Below are 13,618 nucleotides of genomic sequence, written 5' to 3'. Positions count from 1 at the left end.
TATAATCTTGTTTTTGCTGTGTACAATGTTCTCATGGTTTTACCCACTTTATTCAGCATCAGTTCATGTAAGACTCTCCAGATCTTTCTGGAATCATCCTCCTGATCATTTCTTATAGAACAATAATATTCCATAACATTCATATATCATAACTTATTCACCCATTTCCCAACTGATTAGCTCCACCCAATTTCCACTTCCTTGCCACTACAAAAAGAGCTACTATAAACATTTTTGAATATGTGGGTTTTTTACTTTTTTTATGGTCTTTTTGGGATATCGACTCAGTAGAGAGAATGCTGGATCAAAGGGTATGCATAGTTTGATAGCCCTTTGAACATAGTTTCAAAACTACTCCCCAGAAAGCCTGAATCAGTTCACAACTCCACTAACAATGTATCAATGTTTCAGTTTTCCCACATCCCCTCAACATTTATCATTCATTATCTTTTCCTGTCATTTTAGTCAATCTAAGAGGTGTATAGTAGTACCTGAGAGTTGCCTTGATTTGTATTCCTCTAATCAATAGTGACTGAGAAAAGTTTTTCATATGACTAGAAATGGTTTTAATTTCTTCATCTGAAAAATTTCTGTTCATATTCTTTAATCATTTATCAATTGGAGAATGGCTTGTGTTCTTATAAATTTGAGTCAATTGTCTATATATTTTAGAAATGAGGCTTTTATCAAAACCCTTGGATGTAAAATTTTCTGCACCCTTTCTAATCTTGTCTGCATTGGATTTGTACAGAAACTTTTTAATTCAATAAATCAAAATTATCCATTTTGTTTTTTATAATGTTCTCTAGTTCTTCTTTGGCCATAAATACCTTTCTTCTCTACAGATCTGAGAGGTAGACTATTCTTTGTTCTCCTAATTTGCTTTCAGTATCACCTTTATGTCTAAATCATGAACCCATTTCAATCTTATCTTGGTGTATGGGATGTTAGGTATTGGTCAATGCCTAATTTCTGCCATACTGTTTTCCAACTTTTCTAGCAATTTTTGTCAAATAGTGAGTTCTTATCCCAGACAGTGAAGTCTTTGAGTTTATCAAACACTAGATAGACTACAGTAGTCATTGACTATTGTGTCTTGTGAGATTAATGTATTCCACTGATCAACTACTTTATTTCTTAACCAATAGCAAATGATTTTGATGACTGCTGTTTTATGTTATAGTTTTAGGTCTTTTACAGTTAGGTCACCTTCCTTTGCTTTTTTTTTCATTAATTCCCTTGAAATTCTTGACCTTTTTGTTCTTCCAGATAAACTTTGTTATAATTTTTTTAGCCCTATATTTTCTTGACAGTTTAATTGGCATAGCATTGAATAAGTAGAATAGGTAGAATTGCTATTTTATTATACTAACTTGGCCTACCCATGAGCACTTGATATTCTTTCAGTTGTTTAGATCTAAACTTCATTTATGTGAAAAGTGTTTTGTAATTGTGTTCATATAGTTCCTGACTTTGTTTTGACAGACTGCCAAATATTTTACCTACAGTTATTTTAAGTGGAATTTCTCTTTGTATTCATTACTGCTGGTTATATATAGAAATCCTGATGATTTGTGTGAATTTATTTTATATCCTGAAACTGCTAAAGTTGCTAATTGTTTCTAATAGTTTTTTAGTTGATTCTTTAAGTATACCATCATATCATATGCAAAGAGTGATAAATTTTTTTCTTATTACCTACTCTAATTCTTTAATTTTTCTTCTCTTATTGCTAAAGCTAACATTTCTAATACAATATTGAATAATAATGTGATAATGAGCAACTTTGTTTCACTCTTTCTAGTAATTTTTTTGTCTTAGGGCTGCCACTTGTGTTGAATGCAAATATTCAATTTGGAGAGGAGAGGTCTATGATCATTCCAGCACTCAATACCACACATTGCCTTCATCCCTCTCACATCCTGTTTCTTCTTACAATCACATAGTTTATTAAATGACAATGACTTTTGCTGCAAGGGTGCATCTCCGTAGTTTTATGCCATTTATGAAGTATTTATTTTTGAGATTTACAAGTCTTCAGTAGTAAGTTAGATTTCCATTACTGTTTCCATTTCCATTTCCATTTCTCCCAAGGAAGAAATGTTTGGAAGTCTGAGCCTATTCTAGCATTAAAGTCATTCACAATTATAAACTTATCCTCTTTTGGCACACTGATAATAAAAGTGTCCAGAACATCATAAAATTTTTCTTTGACCTCATCAGGGTTCATCATGGTGGGATCATAGACACTGATGATGATGGCATGGCATTTTCCTGCAAGTAGAAACTGCATTGTCATGAACCTATTGTTCACTTCTTTTGCTAATTTTGTTTAATTTTGATTACAAAACTTATAGTATACCAGCTTCACAGTGTTTTCCTTCAATGTGGTCATTCCAGAAAAACATATATCCAGCTCTGACTTCAGCAAGCTGACATTCATTTACCAGCCTTGTTTCACTCAGGGCTGCTATTTGGATGTAATAGTTGTTGAGTTCTTCTGCAACAAGAGCTGTTAGTCTTTCAGTGCTACTGGATTTTGTGTTTGTTGTCTGTCAACATGCACACATTCCATGTACCAATGGTGGTGGATTCAGCTTTGCAAAACTTTTGTACATTTTTTGGTGTTTTGATTGTAGAGCAGAATCTTTTGTTTGCTGCAATAATCGGGTCAGGGTTGGATAAGTAGACAATTTTAGGGCTCCTTTTCTAGCCTCAGGAGGTGTAAGCAGTGTGATCCTTAAAAGGTTGATCAAACACTAAGGAAGCTGCTAAATCCCACTGCTGCTTCTAGACCTAGTGGCCTGGGCTGCCCATCTGCAAGGTAGTGACTACAGCATCCATTGTATCTGTACCTGCTGCTTCATCACTCATCCATCACCACAGGACTTTAAGATAGGTAGAAATAGTTTTTTTAAAATAATATGGGTGATGCCTTTTTGATTCATGAGTAAATTGAATTTAAGTGAGATAGTTGCTTGAAGTTGTTGGCTTTATTATCTCTTCCAGAGTTATCACTGATAAGTGGCAGAAGAGTAAAGATAACTGGTAATAGCTCAAGATGCAGTAGATGACTTTAGTGTCTTTGATTCTAAATAAGCTCTAAACTCTCCACAGCATCTGCTTCAGCTGCCTTCATGGCCATTAGAACCAGTTGTTCTAATCTGTCCTTTCCACCAGGGGAAGCCTTCACACGCTTGAGGTAGACACCCCCTAACTCATTATAGTGTTTGAAACCTCTCAGTTACCCTCAGCCTGTTTAGCTTATGTGCCAAAATGGTGTAGCTACTAGGCATACAATAGTTCCTGAAACTACAGATGAGAGTTAAGTGGATCAGGTAAACACCAAATGGAGAAAGCAGTCCTGAAAAAAGGCTCAGCAGCCCTCTTATCAGAAGTACTAGTCTTCCCTGAATACACTCTACCACCCGTCTGGGGTACTGAAAGATTGACAGATTTGAACTCATATTTTCCTGATTCGACTTCAAAGCTATACTTACTATATTAACTAGCTGCAGATCAAAAAGTTCTGTGAATGACCACTTACTTCCATGATTCTCACAGTGCTAGATTAAATGTAGACCTGTTTGCCAGTATGGGTCAAAGATAGGACTTGAATCCAGATCTTTGTGGCTTTGGGGGCAGCTCTCTATCCACTAAACCGTATTTAACACTACTTACTGAGGGTGGAGGAGTAACCTCTTCAAACAATATAATAGCAAAGCAGGTCATTCTGATAGCACAGCTGACAGATAGGAATTAAGTTTAAAGTAAAAGAGCTGGGGAGATGTCCAAGAGGGGAAAGGTATTTGATTCCTAAGATTGCTATACTCTAGGCAAGAGTAGAATTGGTGTGGGGATAGCAAAGATTTAGCACTTTTATATTTCATATGAATAAAACACCTTGCAAAACATGAGCATGAGTCAATACTTCTGTAACAAAGGGCTCAAGAGAGAATTTTCCATCATTGATTTTATAGCAAAAATTTACTTTTTGCTTGTACTAAAAGATCAAGATTGTCTTATCACTCCCGAGGACAAAGGATTTAACTAGGCAGGAGTAGACTAGAGTAGTCACAGCTGTTGTATATTGTCTAAGAGCCTCCTGTTAGATTCTCTGCACTAGGCTTCTCCACACTGCCTGCACTGGGTCACATTTCCCTCTGCCCAGCTGAGACAGTACTTTCCTGAAGTCCTTCCAAAATATCTTAAGCTGGAAAATCATTACATTCTGAACATTTGTGGGTTCTGTCACTCCAAAATTCATTCAGAGACTTGATATCTAGTGTTGATTGTGAGGGAAGCTGGAGAGAGTTTGGGCAATGTTCTGTCTTACTCTCACCCATCTTGAATTCGTTACCTCTGGTATTTTTTTCTAAGGCTGAGAAGAGAAGTAAATTTCCCTTTTTTCATCTGATAATCATCATCACTACTATTTATATAGTGCTTTAAGGTTTGCAAAGTACTCTACAAATATTATCTCACAATAACCCCAGTAGATAAATGCTATTATTGTTCCACTTTATAGATAAGGAAACTGAGGTTACACAGAGGGTTACATACATAGTAAGTGTCTGAGAACTCGGGTTTTTTGGATAACAGGTCCAGTCCTCTACCTACCATATGAGCTAGGTGCCTTCCTATAAGCAGACTGAGGAATTCTGTGAATAACCATGTACCTCTAAGATTCCCAAAATAATGTCCACATGTTAGACTGTTGAGATCTTGTAGCTATAGAATCATTTGCTCTCTCCACCTCATAGTGAGCTCTAAGCTTTCATATTTGCACTAAAGAAATTACTGGAAAGAAGTGTGGAATCAATGGACAGAAATGGACGGGATAAGGCATTTATACTTCCTGAGTGATGTTTAAACACAAAAGTCTCTTTGTGTTACAGATCAGAGGCTTTAAGCCTTCCCAGTAATGCCTTTAACTCAGCATCACACTCACACACACACACACACACACACACACACACACAACACACACACACACACACATACACAATCAATATATATTTATACCAAGGAAAGTTGAACAGGGTTTACATATTCATGTATGTTTTACATAAAAGCAACCTTTAAAAAGTATCCTTCAGTGCCCTGTCCCTCTCCAACATGCATTTTATAATCTAGGAGTTGCCTAAATTGCTTTGCTAAGAAGACTTTTAAATCTGGATTGCAAAATTCTTAATTCTTCTGACATTGGAAAGGTTCTAGAAGAGCTTCTGTCAGTCTACCTCTGTCTCACATGTTAATTTGTGGTATTTTTTTCTTCCATTCTTTGAAGTTTTTTATTTTATTTTGTTTATTTTATTACTGTATGTTTCAGCCTCCTCAAAAACTTTTATCTAAAGGATGAAAGTTCTTGAAATCAGAAAAAAACTAGATTTTAAATTTTGTTTCTTTCACTTACATACTAATCATGTGATCATGGGCAAGTCATTTACCTAACTCTCTTAAGACTCAAGTTTCCTCATCTGTCAAATGAAGGGATAGAACTAGATGGCCTCTTAAGGTCCCTTCCAGCCCTAAATATATAATAATCCTATGATTTTATGAATTATACTGTCCCAAAATCTCACAATGAACACTACACAGAGCTTCTGTCCCAATCCCAGGATAACGTCTTTGGCAGTTAGGGGATACATGCTTCTCTCTTGGTCTCCTTAGTGCCTGTAGAGATGAACCAGTTTCTTTCCTGGAGAGAGTTAAGTGACCTGGTGAGATAGGGTCCTGGAATCAGGAAATAACCGAATTCCAATCCAGTTGGCCACTTAATAGCACATGAGGTGTCTGTTTGCCTCATTTTCCTCAGCTGTAAAATATAGATAATAGCACTTTCCTCAAATGGTTGTTGTGAGGATCAAATGTGCTAATATTTGGAAGGTATTTATTTAGCACAGTGCCTGACACATAATAGGTACTATATAAGTCCTTATTCTTTTCCACCTTCCTTCCCTGGTTTGACTATGATTACAACTCATAGGTTTGAAGACTTGATTACTAAGTTTTCAGTGTGAGTATTTACAGAATTTGTAACAAATACTACAAATCATTGTTTTGTTCATTATCTAGACTTATTTTTCAAAGAGCCAGCTCTTAAACATACATGACTACAATTCACAATAATGTGCTAAATCAGGGATTTCCCGCAACTTAAATTTCCCAGGAGGAGGGACTCAGGGTCATCTTTCAGAGGTGACATACCCTCCAAGCTTGGAGCTTGGAGCTTCTCCACTAGCACTAATTTAATAAGAAGAGGGAAAAGTCCCAAGATAGGAAATGGGCTTTTTGTCAGGCTCTCACCACCACTACCTCTTATTGGTGCAATGTCTGACAAAACATCCAAGTTATTCCCTGGTTTAATAAAATATCAGTTTAATAACAACAATAATTAGTAAAATTATTGTTAGTTATTAATTGTTCATCTGATTAGTGAAATAATAGGAACACCATGAATAACATTTATATCCAGCAACATTACTAATAATTAATTGCTCATAATAATTATAATTAGCAATATAATTGGAATTAATAAAATAATGATAAATAAATAATAACAATACTCTTCATGTTCTGCAAATAACTTTACATATATTATTTCATTTGATGCATACAATGACTCTGTGGCACTATTGTTGTCCCCATTTTACATATAAGGAAATTGAGATAGGGAAAAGGTAAGAGACTTAACTCTTCATAGTTATGAAGTCATAACTTCATAGTTATGTCATAGAGTCAAATTTCTTGACTCCCAAGTCCAATATCCTATGCAGGAAGCCACTACACATTTAGAAATAATTATTCAAATCATTTAAGGCTACAAGGTTTGACAACAACTCATATTTATTTTCATAGCATTTAAAAATCATACAAAACATTTTCGTCACAACAACCCTGTGAGCTAAGTTGCTTGGATACCATTATATATGCCATTTTATTGCCATATATTGCCATTTTATAGATGGCAAACAAAAAATTTAAGAGGTTAAATATTTGTCACACATTGCTCACACATACACATATGTTAGGATTTGCACTCTTATCTTCTATCTCCACATTCATCACTCCTTCCAAAATATCTCATAGTCACCAGTCCTAGTTTAAAAAAAAAAAATCATGTATAACCTAAGGCCTGCCTATAATACTTTACCTAAAGTTGTTAGGATTGGGCAGAGGTCAGAATTCTCCCTCGTCTTTTTTGTGCTAGATAATTATACAATATTTCAGAGTCCAATTCTTTTTGTACAGCAAAATAACAGTTTGGTCATGTATACTTATTGTGTATCTAATTTATATTTTAATATATTTAACATCTACTGGTCATCCTGCCATCTGGGGGAGGGGGTGGGAGGAAAGAGGGGAAAAATTGGAACAAGAGGTTTGGCAATTGTCAATGCTGTAAAGTTACCAATACATATAACCTGTAAATAAAAGGCTATTAAATAAAAAATAAAAAAATCAAAAATAAAAAAAAAGTTTTGTGCTAGAAAACTCATGCCCATGTTATTCTAATCCACACATCTGGTTTCACAATAAAACCTGGTTTTCTGGGGCTCCTGGATAAAATATGTTCTTGAGGGTCTTTTTCATTGGACATTTTTCATTGCTTCCATCACCTGTTTTGAAGTCAAGAGATAAAGTATAACCTAAATCTATAATTGTATTCATAAAACCCTATTAATCCTATGAATTGTATTGTTTCAGTGTCCATCACTGAATGTTCCTCAGAGTTTCTGTCCAATGTGACAATCTTGGTTATTGAAACCAACCCATAAACTGCATTCTTCTAGCATCAACCCATTACTGCCGTGTGAATATAAACCTCATGACCCCCTCATTGGCAATGCTGCTTCTCTTTGTGAAGGTTGGCTTGTTCAATTAAAGTAGTCAATTCCAGATTTTATTGGTTAGATAGGTAGTTTTAAAGTGCAAAGGGGTTTGCAGTTTAATTCAAATGATCAATGAATGGTACCTCTTCGGCTCTTTCATTTCAACCTTCGGAAATGGATACAACAACTTAAGAGACGCTGAACTTTCAGTAGTCCAATTTTGTACACAGACAGCTTTAACTCTGGACGGATGGCACTCCAGCAAGAAGGGACAGGCCAGTGCTGATTGGCACAGAGCCTTTCAGGATCAGGGCCTTCTGCTGATGCATGATGGTTAGAATTTGTTTCCTGGCTCACTCATCCCACTCCCCTTTGTCCTCCCACCTTGTTCATCCTCAAAGTTGGCAAATGTGATCCTTCCAGACTTTTCCAAGAAAATGCTTCCTCTGCTTGTCAAGCTCCCTGACTCTGATGAGTCAACCAACTGTTCATTTCCTAGCCAAGAAGCTAGCTTTGAAGCTAAGCTCCTCTGAGCCCTAATCAAGGCCAGTTTGGCCTTAAGAGATGAGCAGTATGGCCAAAGGAGTTAAAAGCAGGAAAGTCAATATTAAAGTTAGCATGCCTGAAAGAAATGTGAACATGCTTCTCAATTCCTTTAGGCTAATTTTATTAATAGATTTTAATTTGAGGATAGAACTCTTAATGGTCTCTACCATTATATGTAGGTGCTTGTGTTTTCTTCAGTATAATGATATGAGAAGCAGTAAAAGTTGGTGAGGAAAATCTAAGCAGGGGAGAGAGAAAGAGAAAGAGACAGACAGATAGACAGAAAGAGATAGACAGACAATGATAGACAGAGACAGGGAGAGAAAGAGACAGGCAAAAAGAGAGAGAACACACACAGAAATAGAGATAGAGACAGACAGCAGTGATAGAGATGGAGAGAAAGACACACACAGAGAGACAAAGATACAGAGAGAGAGAAAGAGAGAAGGGGGGGAGTTGTGAGGAAGAGGAGAAGAGGACAGTAGGGAGAAGGGGAAGATCATTGAAATGAGGAAAAATTGCTAAAAAATAAGCTACTGTTCTGGATACAAACAGTGGGCAGAGCCATAGACTCAAGTTACTGCTACTCACACTATTTCCTTTCTTCCTTGTGGTTTTCAGATCAAAGACCATGTGGATATGCTGTTTTCCAATCTCAACCAAGAAGAAGTCAAAAGAAAAAGCATAGTAACCTCATTAGAAGGTAATTAGAATTCTGAAAGGGCATATGATGCCATTGTCAAGGAAGGGAAAGCTGAGGGACAAAGTGCTTGAGAAAACTAGAGGTATCATCAGCTTAGTCTTCACTCTTCCTCCCAATTTCCTTGTGCCAAGTTTCCCTGTTTCCCACTCCAAAAATAGCCCTCCAGATTGGTGACTGTTCCTGTTTCCTATAGTTTGGTCAGCAACTTGTTTTTTTCATTTTTCAACTTTTGGGAAGGCCAGACTATATGGGAATGAAGAGCCCTAAACAGATGGTGACAGATCCTTCCCTCTTAAAAAGGGCAATCCCTCAAGCTTAAGGTGGGGATTGGTAATGGGATGGGGTTCATCTACATGTAGTTCTTGAATAGAAGGGAAAGAAATTAGGCAAGTGCCACTGTGTACTATATGTCCATCTGAGTCTACTGATGGGCATATGATGTGGAAAACAATTAATATGAAAGTAAGTCCTCTTTTAAAAACTAACCTATTGATTGAGTGGTGAATGTGATGTTTTTGTAGGAAAAGAAGAGAAAATGAGTTCAACTTTAGTTTCCCTTCCTGCTCATCTCCAGTGATTACAGGAATCCCTCATTTTATGTCAACTTGTTATATGGAATTGTTACACAGAATTTTGAATTTATAGAAATGATAAAGTAGGGAACTAATTGATTGTGTGTAATTTGGAGTCAACTTGAGGTATTTTCAATCTATCATGTTATGCATTATATAAAAGAACAACAAAGTTTTGGAACCCAATTATATTAGATTGTAGTCTCTCTTGAAAGGACAAAATCTCCATGGTCTAAGGGGAAATTGAAAGCATAAATACAGTTGCTGTGGGCTGAATGGTAGGGAAATGATGGAAGAGGAGAAATTCTTGAATAGGAAAATGATGCCGAACACTTACAATAGGCACAAAATTGCTATTAGATGGCATATCTTCATCTCTCCCCTCTAAAGTTTTCAATTCATTCGATTTGAAGGGTTTTTGCTTGTAGGAACAGATTTCAGAGTTTGCAAAAGAAGCTAATGGAAATCTAGGGCTTGTTTTGCATTATCTGTTCTATAATGCAAGATACTGATATTGTGACCACATTTAATTCTCCCTTTGGACATTGGGAGAGTGCAAACATAGGGCTCCATTGTAAATTCTCCAAAAGACCACAGTCCTCTGTCCCAGAGATATCATAACTGTCTTTGGCATTGATTTCCTAGACACGCAGCAATCAAGGGAATTTCCTTGTTCATGCTTGGAATGGGAGAGTACTATGGCCAAATTTCCACAGCTGCTCAGGGCTGGGGACCAAAGCAGGAATGAGAATCTAGAATGTAGGTTTGGGTGGCATTATCAAGCACTGCCCTGTGCACACCAGCTCATCCAGGCTTGGGACATCCTCCAGTGTGGGGTTATGAAGTTTGGTACTACACCTCCTCAAAAGTCAAAGAACAAGGAAAAAATTGCCCTATAATGATAGACAATCTCTACTCAAGAATATATTCAACTAAACCTAAGATGACCTTACGATCATAGATTAAGAATTAAAAAGGAACTTAGTGGCACAGTGAAGAGATAATCCTAGTTTTAGAGTCAAAGAAAATGAGTTCAAATCTCTGATGCTACTTACCTGGATAGCCTTAGGTGTAAGTCATTTAACTTTTCTGGGTCTTGGTTTTCTCATCTGTAAAATGAAAGAGTTGAACTAGATGGACTTTGAGGTTCTTTCCAAATCCAGATCTGTTATTTTTAGAGACTAAATTTCAATGTCATCATTATTGTTGAGTCATTTCAGTTGTGTCTGACTCTTTGTGAGCCCATTCGGGATTTTTTTGGGGCAGTGATACTCTAGTGGCTATCCATTTCCTTTTCTAGCCCATTTTACAGATGAGAAAACTAGGGGAAAACAGGTCTAAGTGACTTTCCCAGAGTCACACACTTAGTAAGTGTCCAAGATCAGATTTGAACTCATGAAGATAAGCTTCTTCTACCACTGCATCACATAGCTGCCTCAATAAATTCAAGAGGTGAGGAATTCACAGAGAGGTAGATTTGTTGCTATGACTCTCAGAGGTATCACACAGAGGAGGTGGGAGATGGGTTGGGTCAGAACTGAGCTAAACTAAAAGGTAGCCCAAGCACATGCTAGGGACAGATGCTTGTTTTCTCTGTGTGCAGGGAGCTGAATGTTGTCACTATCACAGAGAAGGGCTCTGACCAGGTGGACTAGGAGACAAGCCAAGACCAACCTGCAGGGGCCACTTTTGCAGAAGATCAATTGGGGACCTCCCACAAAGAATTAAAATTGGAGAAAAAGAAAGCAGTTGAAATGGGGAAATGTCTCTATTTGTGGCCTTGGGGAAAACCCAGCTCAATATATAAATTTGAATTTACATAGTTGACAAAGTAGGAAACTAATCTTCTCACTGTGAATTCATGTCAAGCTCGAGATAATTATGGGCTGTTGTAAAACATTAGCTAGCAACATGTTTTGGTAAATTTCTGGGAAATACCCAGAAAAAAACTATTAGATCAAAATTCGATAAGCTCTTATACATGTGACTTCAAGGGATAGGTAGGTAAAGGACTATTCCGATGCTTTTAGGATAATCAGGAGTGCCTGATCAAAATATGACTTCCATCTTTGTCAAGATGACTCTGCTATATCTATTCATACTAATATGGTCAGTTCTTCAATCAAAGAACAAAAATATACTAACCCAACGTCCCCTTTGAGAACTCAAAGACAGTAAGCAAAATTCAGGTTGCTTATCTGGTATGCATTCTCTATAAGCATAGTCAAGGGGCCTAGAAGAAAGATCCAAGAGCTTCTGGAAGAACATCTCATAAAGAACTAGGGATAAGAGGGATGGACATCTTTAAGGCAGGTAGACATAACCATCTAAAATAATGTAGGAAAAATAACTACTAGGAAAGCCTTCACTTAAAAGCTATCATTTTGCATGGCTTTAAGAAATTTTGAAAACTTTTAAGTTTCAAACTCAGGTTCTGATTAAGAAAAAAGTAGAGGCTCATTCAATAATTTTATTTATTTAAAAACAATTTCTGGTCTACAAGCCTTCTTTCTGAATTACCTGGACACTTTTCCTGACCATTCCTATCGACATATTCTGGAGCATTAAGGCATGAACATTGTTCAAATATATTCGACTATAAAACATTTTTAAAGGCTTGCTTGAGCCTTTGTTTTGAATTTTGGTCAAAAACTATGTTTTAGTCAAGAGTCAGACTAAGTTAGACTAAGGAAGACCTTCACGATAAACTAAGAAACCATATTTTTTAAAACATATAGGCCATTTTTCTCTACAATATAACAAATACTTTGTTTGACCTCCTTCATTTGTTAAAAACTCTACTTCCTGCAATATGCAGAGCAGCAACATGATGTATATACAGGACAGCAGTTTTCAAAGTATGGCCAGGTTCCCCTGAGGGTTCCCAATACCTTTTGGGGGTACATGAGATCAACTTATTTTTATAAAGAATTTTAATTTCAGATACAGAAAATATCAATAGATATAACCAACATTGGCAAAAACTCTTTGGGGTCCTCAATAATTTTTAAGAGTGTAAAGGGGCCTTGAGAACAAAGATTTTGAGAATTACTGTGCAGTAGAGAGTAGTATAGCCTTGGAATCAAACCTACAATCAAATTCTCTCAGCTCTTAACAGCTGTATGACCCTTGGCAAGTCACTCAACCTATTAATGTTTTGCTGCCTTTTCCCCTCAATCTCTCCTGTAACTCTAAGACTATAAATGCAGACCTTGGAGAGTTCCCATACTTCTGGATACTATTATTGGCTTAGTAACATTTTAGACTCAAGCTTATCATTCAAAAGTCATTACTGTACTGGAAAGCACTTTCCTAGTACAGGTGGATTCTGCTTTAAGCTAACTCAATAATTGAAAATCCAAAATTAAAAAAAGAAAATATAAATTCAGAGGCTTATATTTACTCTGAAAAATAATGTGCCTAAGAATTTCTTTAAATAGAACTGTCTCTTGGAGCATATATGATTCAATTTCAAGAATTTTATTTACTTGAAACTGTGCATATTGAAGAAGGTAGCAGTGGTATTCAATATGAGTGATGTATTTTAAGAGATAAGAATCTTGGCCTATATTTTGAAGTACCTTGGGTGGCAAAAAAGTTTCAAGGCCAAATTCTGAGGGAAGAATTACTTGGTCCAAGATTATTATTTATCCATGGTTTGGAAATGAGGTCTCTATTTTGGTATCCAGAAAGATTTTGCTGGAATTACTTTTGCAACCTCTTCTCCTGGAACCTACCTGGATTTTTTTCAGGTGGTAACTGAGGTAAATGTCAGAGTGCACATTTCCTGCTTCAAAAGTGGTCTGTTAAAGAAGATACTTCCTTGGTATATCTTTCAAGCAAAGTTGGTAGACACACATTTGGTTTCATAGACTGATGCTCAGTGACCTATTCCCAGAATTGTAGAATTACCAAACTTTTCGTCTAACCTTTTTATTTTTTTTGTGTGTTTTTTTTTTTTT

General features: G+C 36.4%; 1 protein-coding gene across 4 annotated transcripts in view; it reads left to right on the top strand.

The window, feature by feature from the left end:
• C3H13orf46 (chromosome 3 C13orf46 homolog) overlaps positions 1–11,411 on the top strand; it is a 36,570-nt gene extending 25,159 nt beyond the window's left edge. For 3 of the 4 annotated variants that reach the window (XM_023500480.2, XM_012546210.2, XM_003765704.3), the window contains 2 exons: positions 9,003–9,084; positions 11,260–11,411. In XM_023500480.2, the coding sequence (XP_023356248.1) occupies positions 9,003–9,069 (67 nt within the window). In that variant the 3' untranslated portion in view covers positions 9,070–9,084; positions 11,260–11,411. Of the gene's footprint in view, positions 1–9,002; positions 9,085–9,605; positions 9,854–11,259 lie in introns of those variants that run through there. The other variant, XM_031958758.1, reaches the window with a different exon arrangement.
• The last annotated feature ends 2,207 nt before the right edge of the window (positions 11,412–13,618 follow it).

The sequence above is a fragment of the Sarcophilus harrisii genome, chromosome 3 (genome assembly GCF_902635505.1).
Source record: "Sarcophilus harrisii chromosome 3, mSarHar1.11, whole genome shotgun sequence".
NCBI classification, from domain to species: Eukaryota; Metazoa; Chordata; class Mammalia; order Dasyuromorphia; family Dasyuridae; genus Sarcophilus; species Sarcophilus harrisii.
Note: the sequence above shows the minus strand (reverse complement) of the source record. Positions and strands in the feature narration are given on the sequence as shown.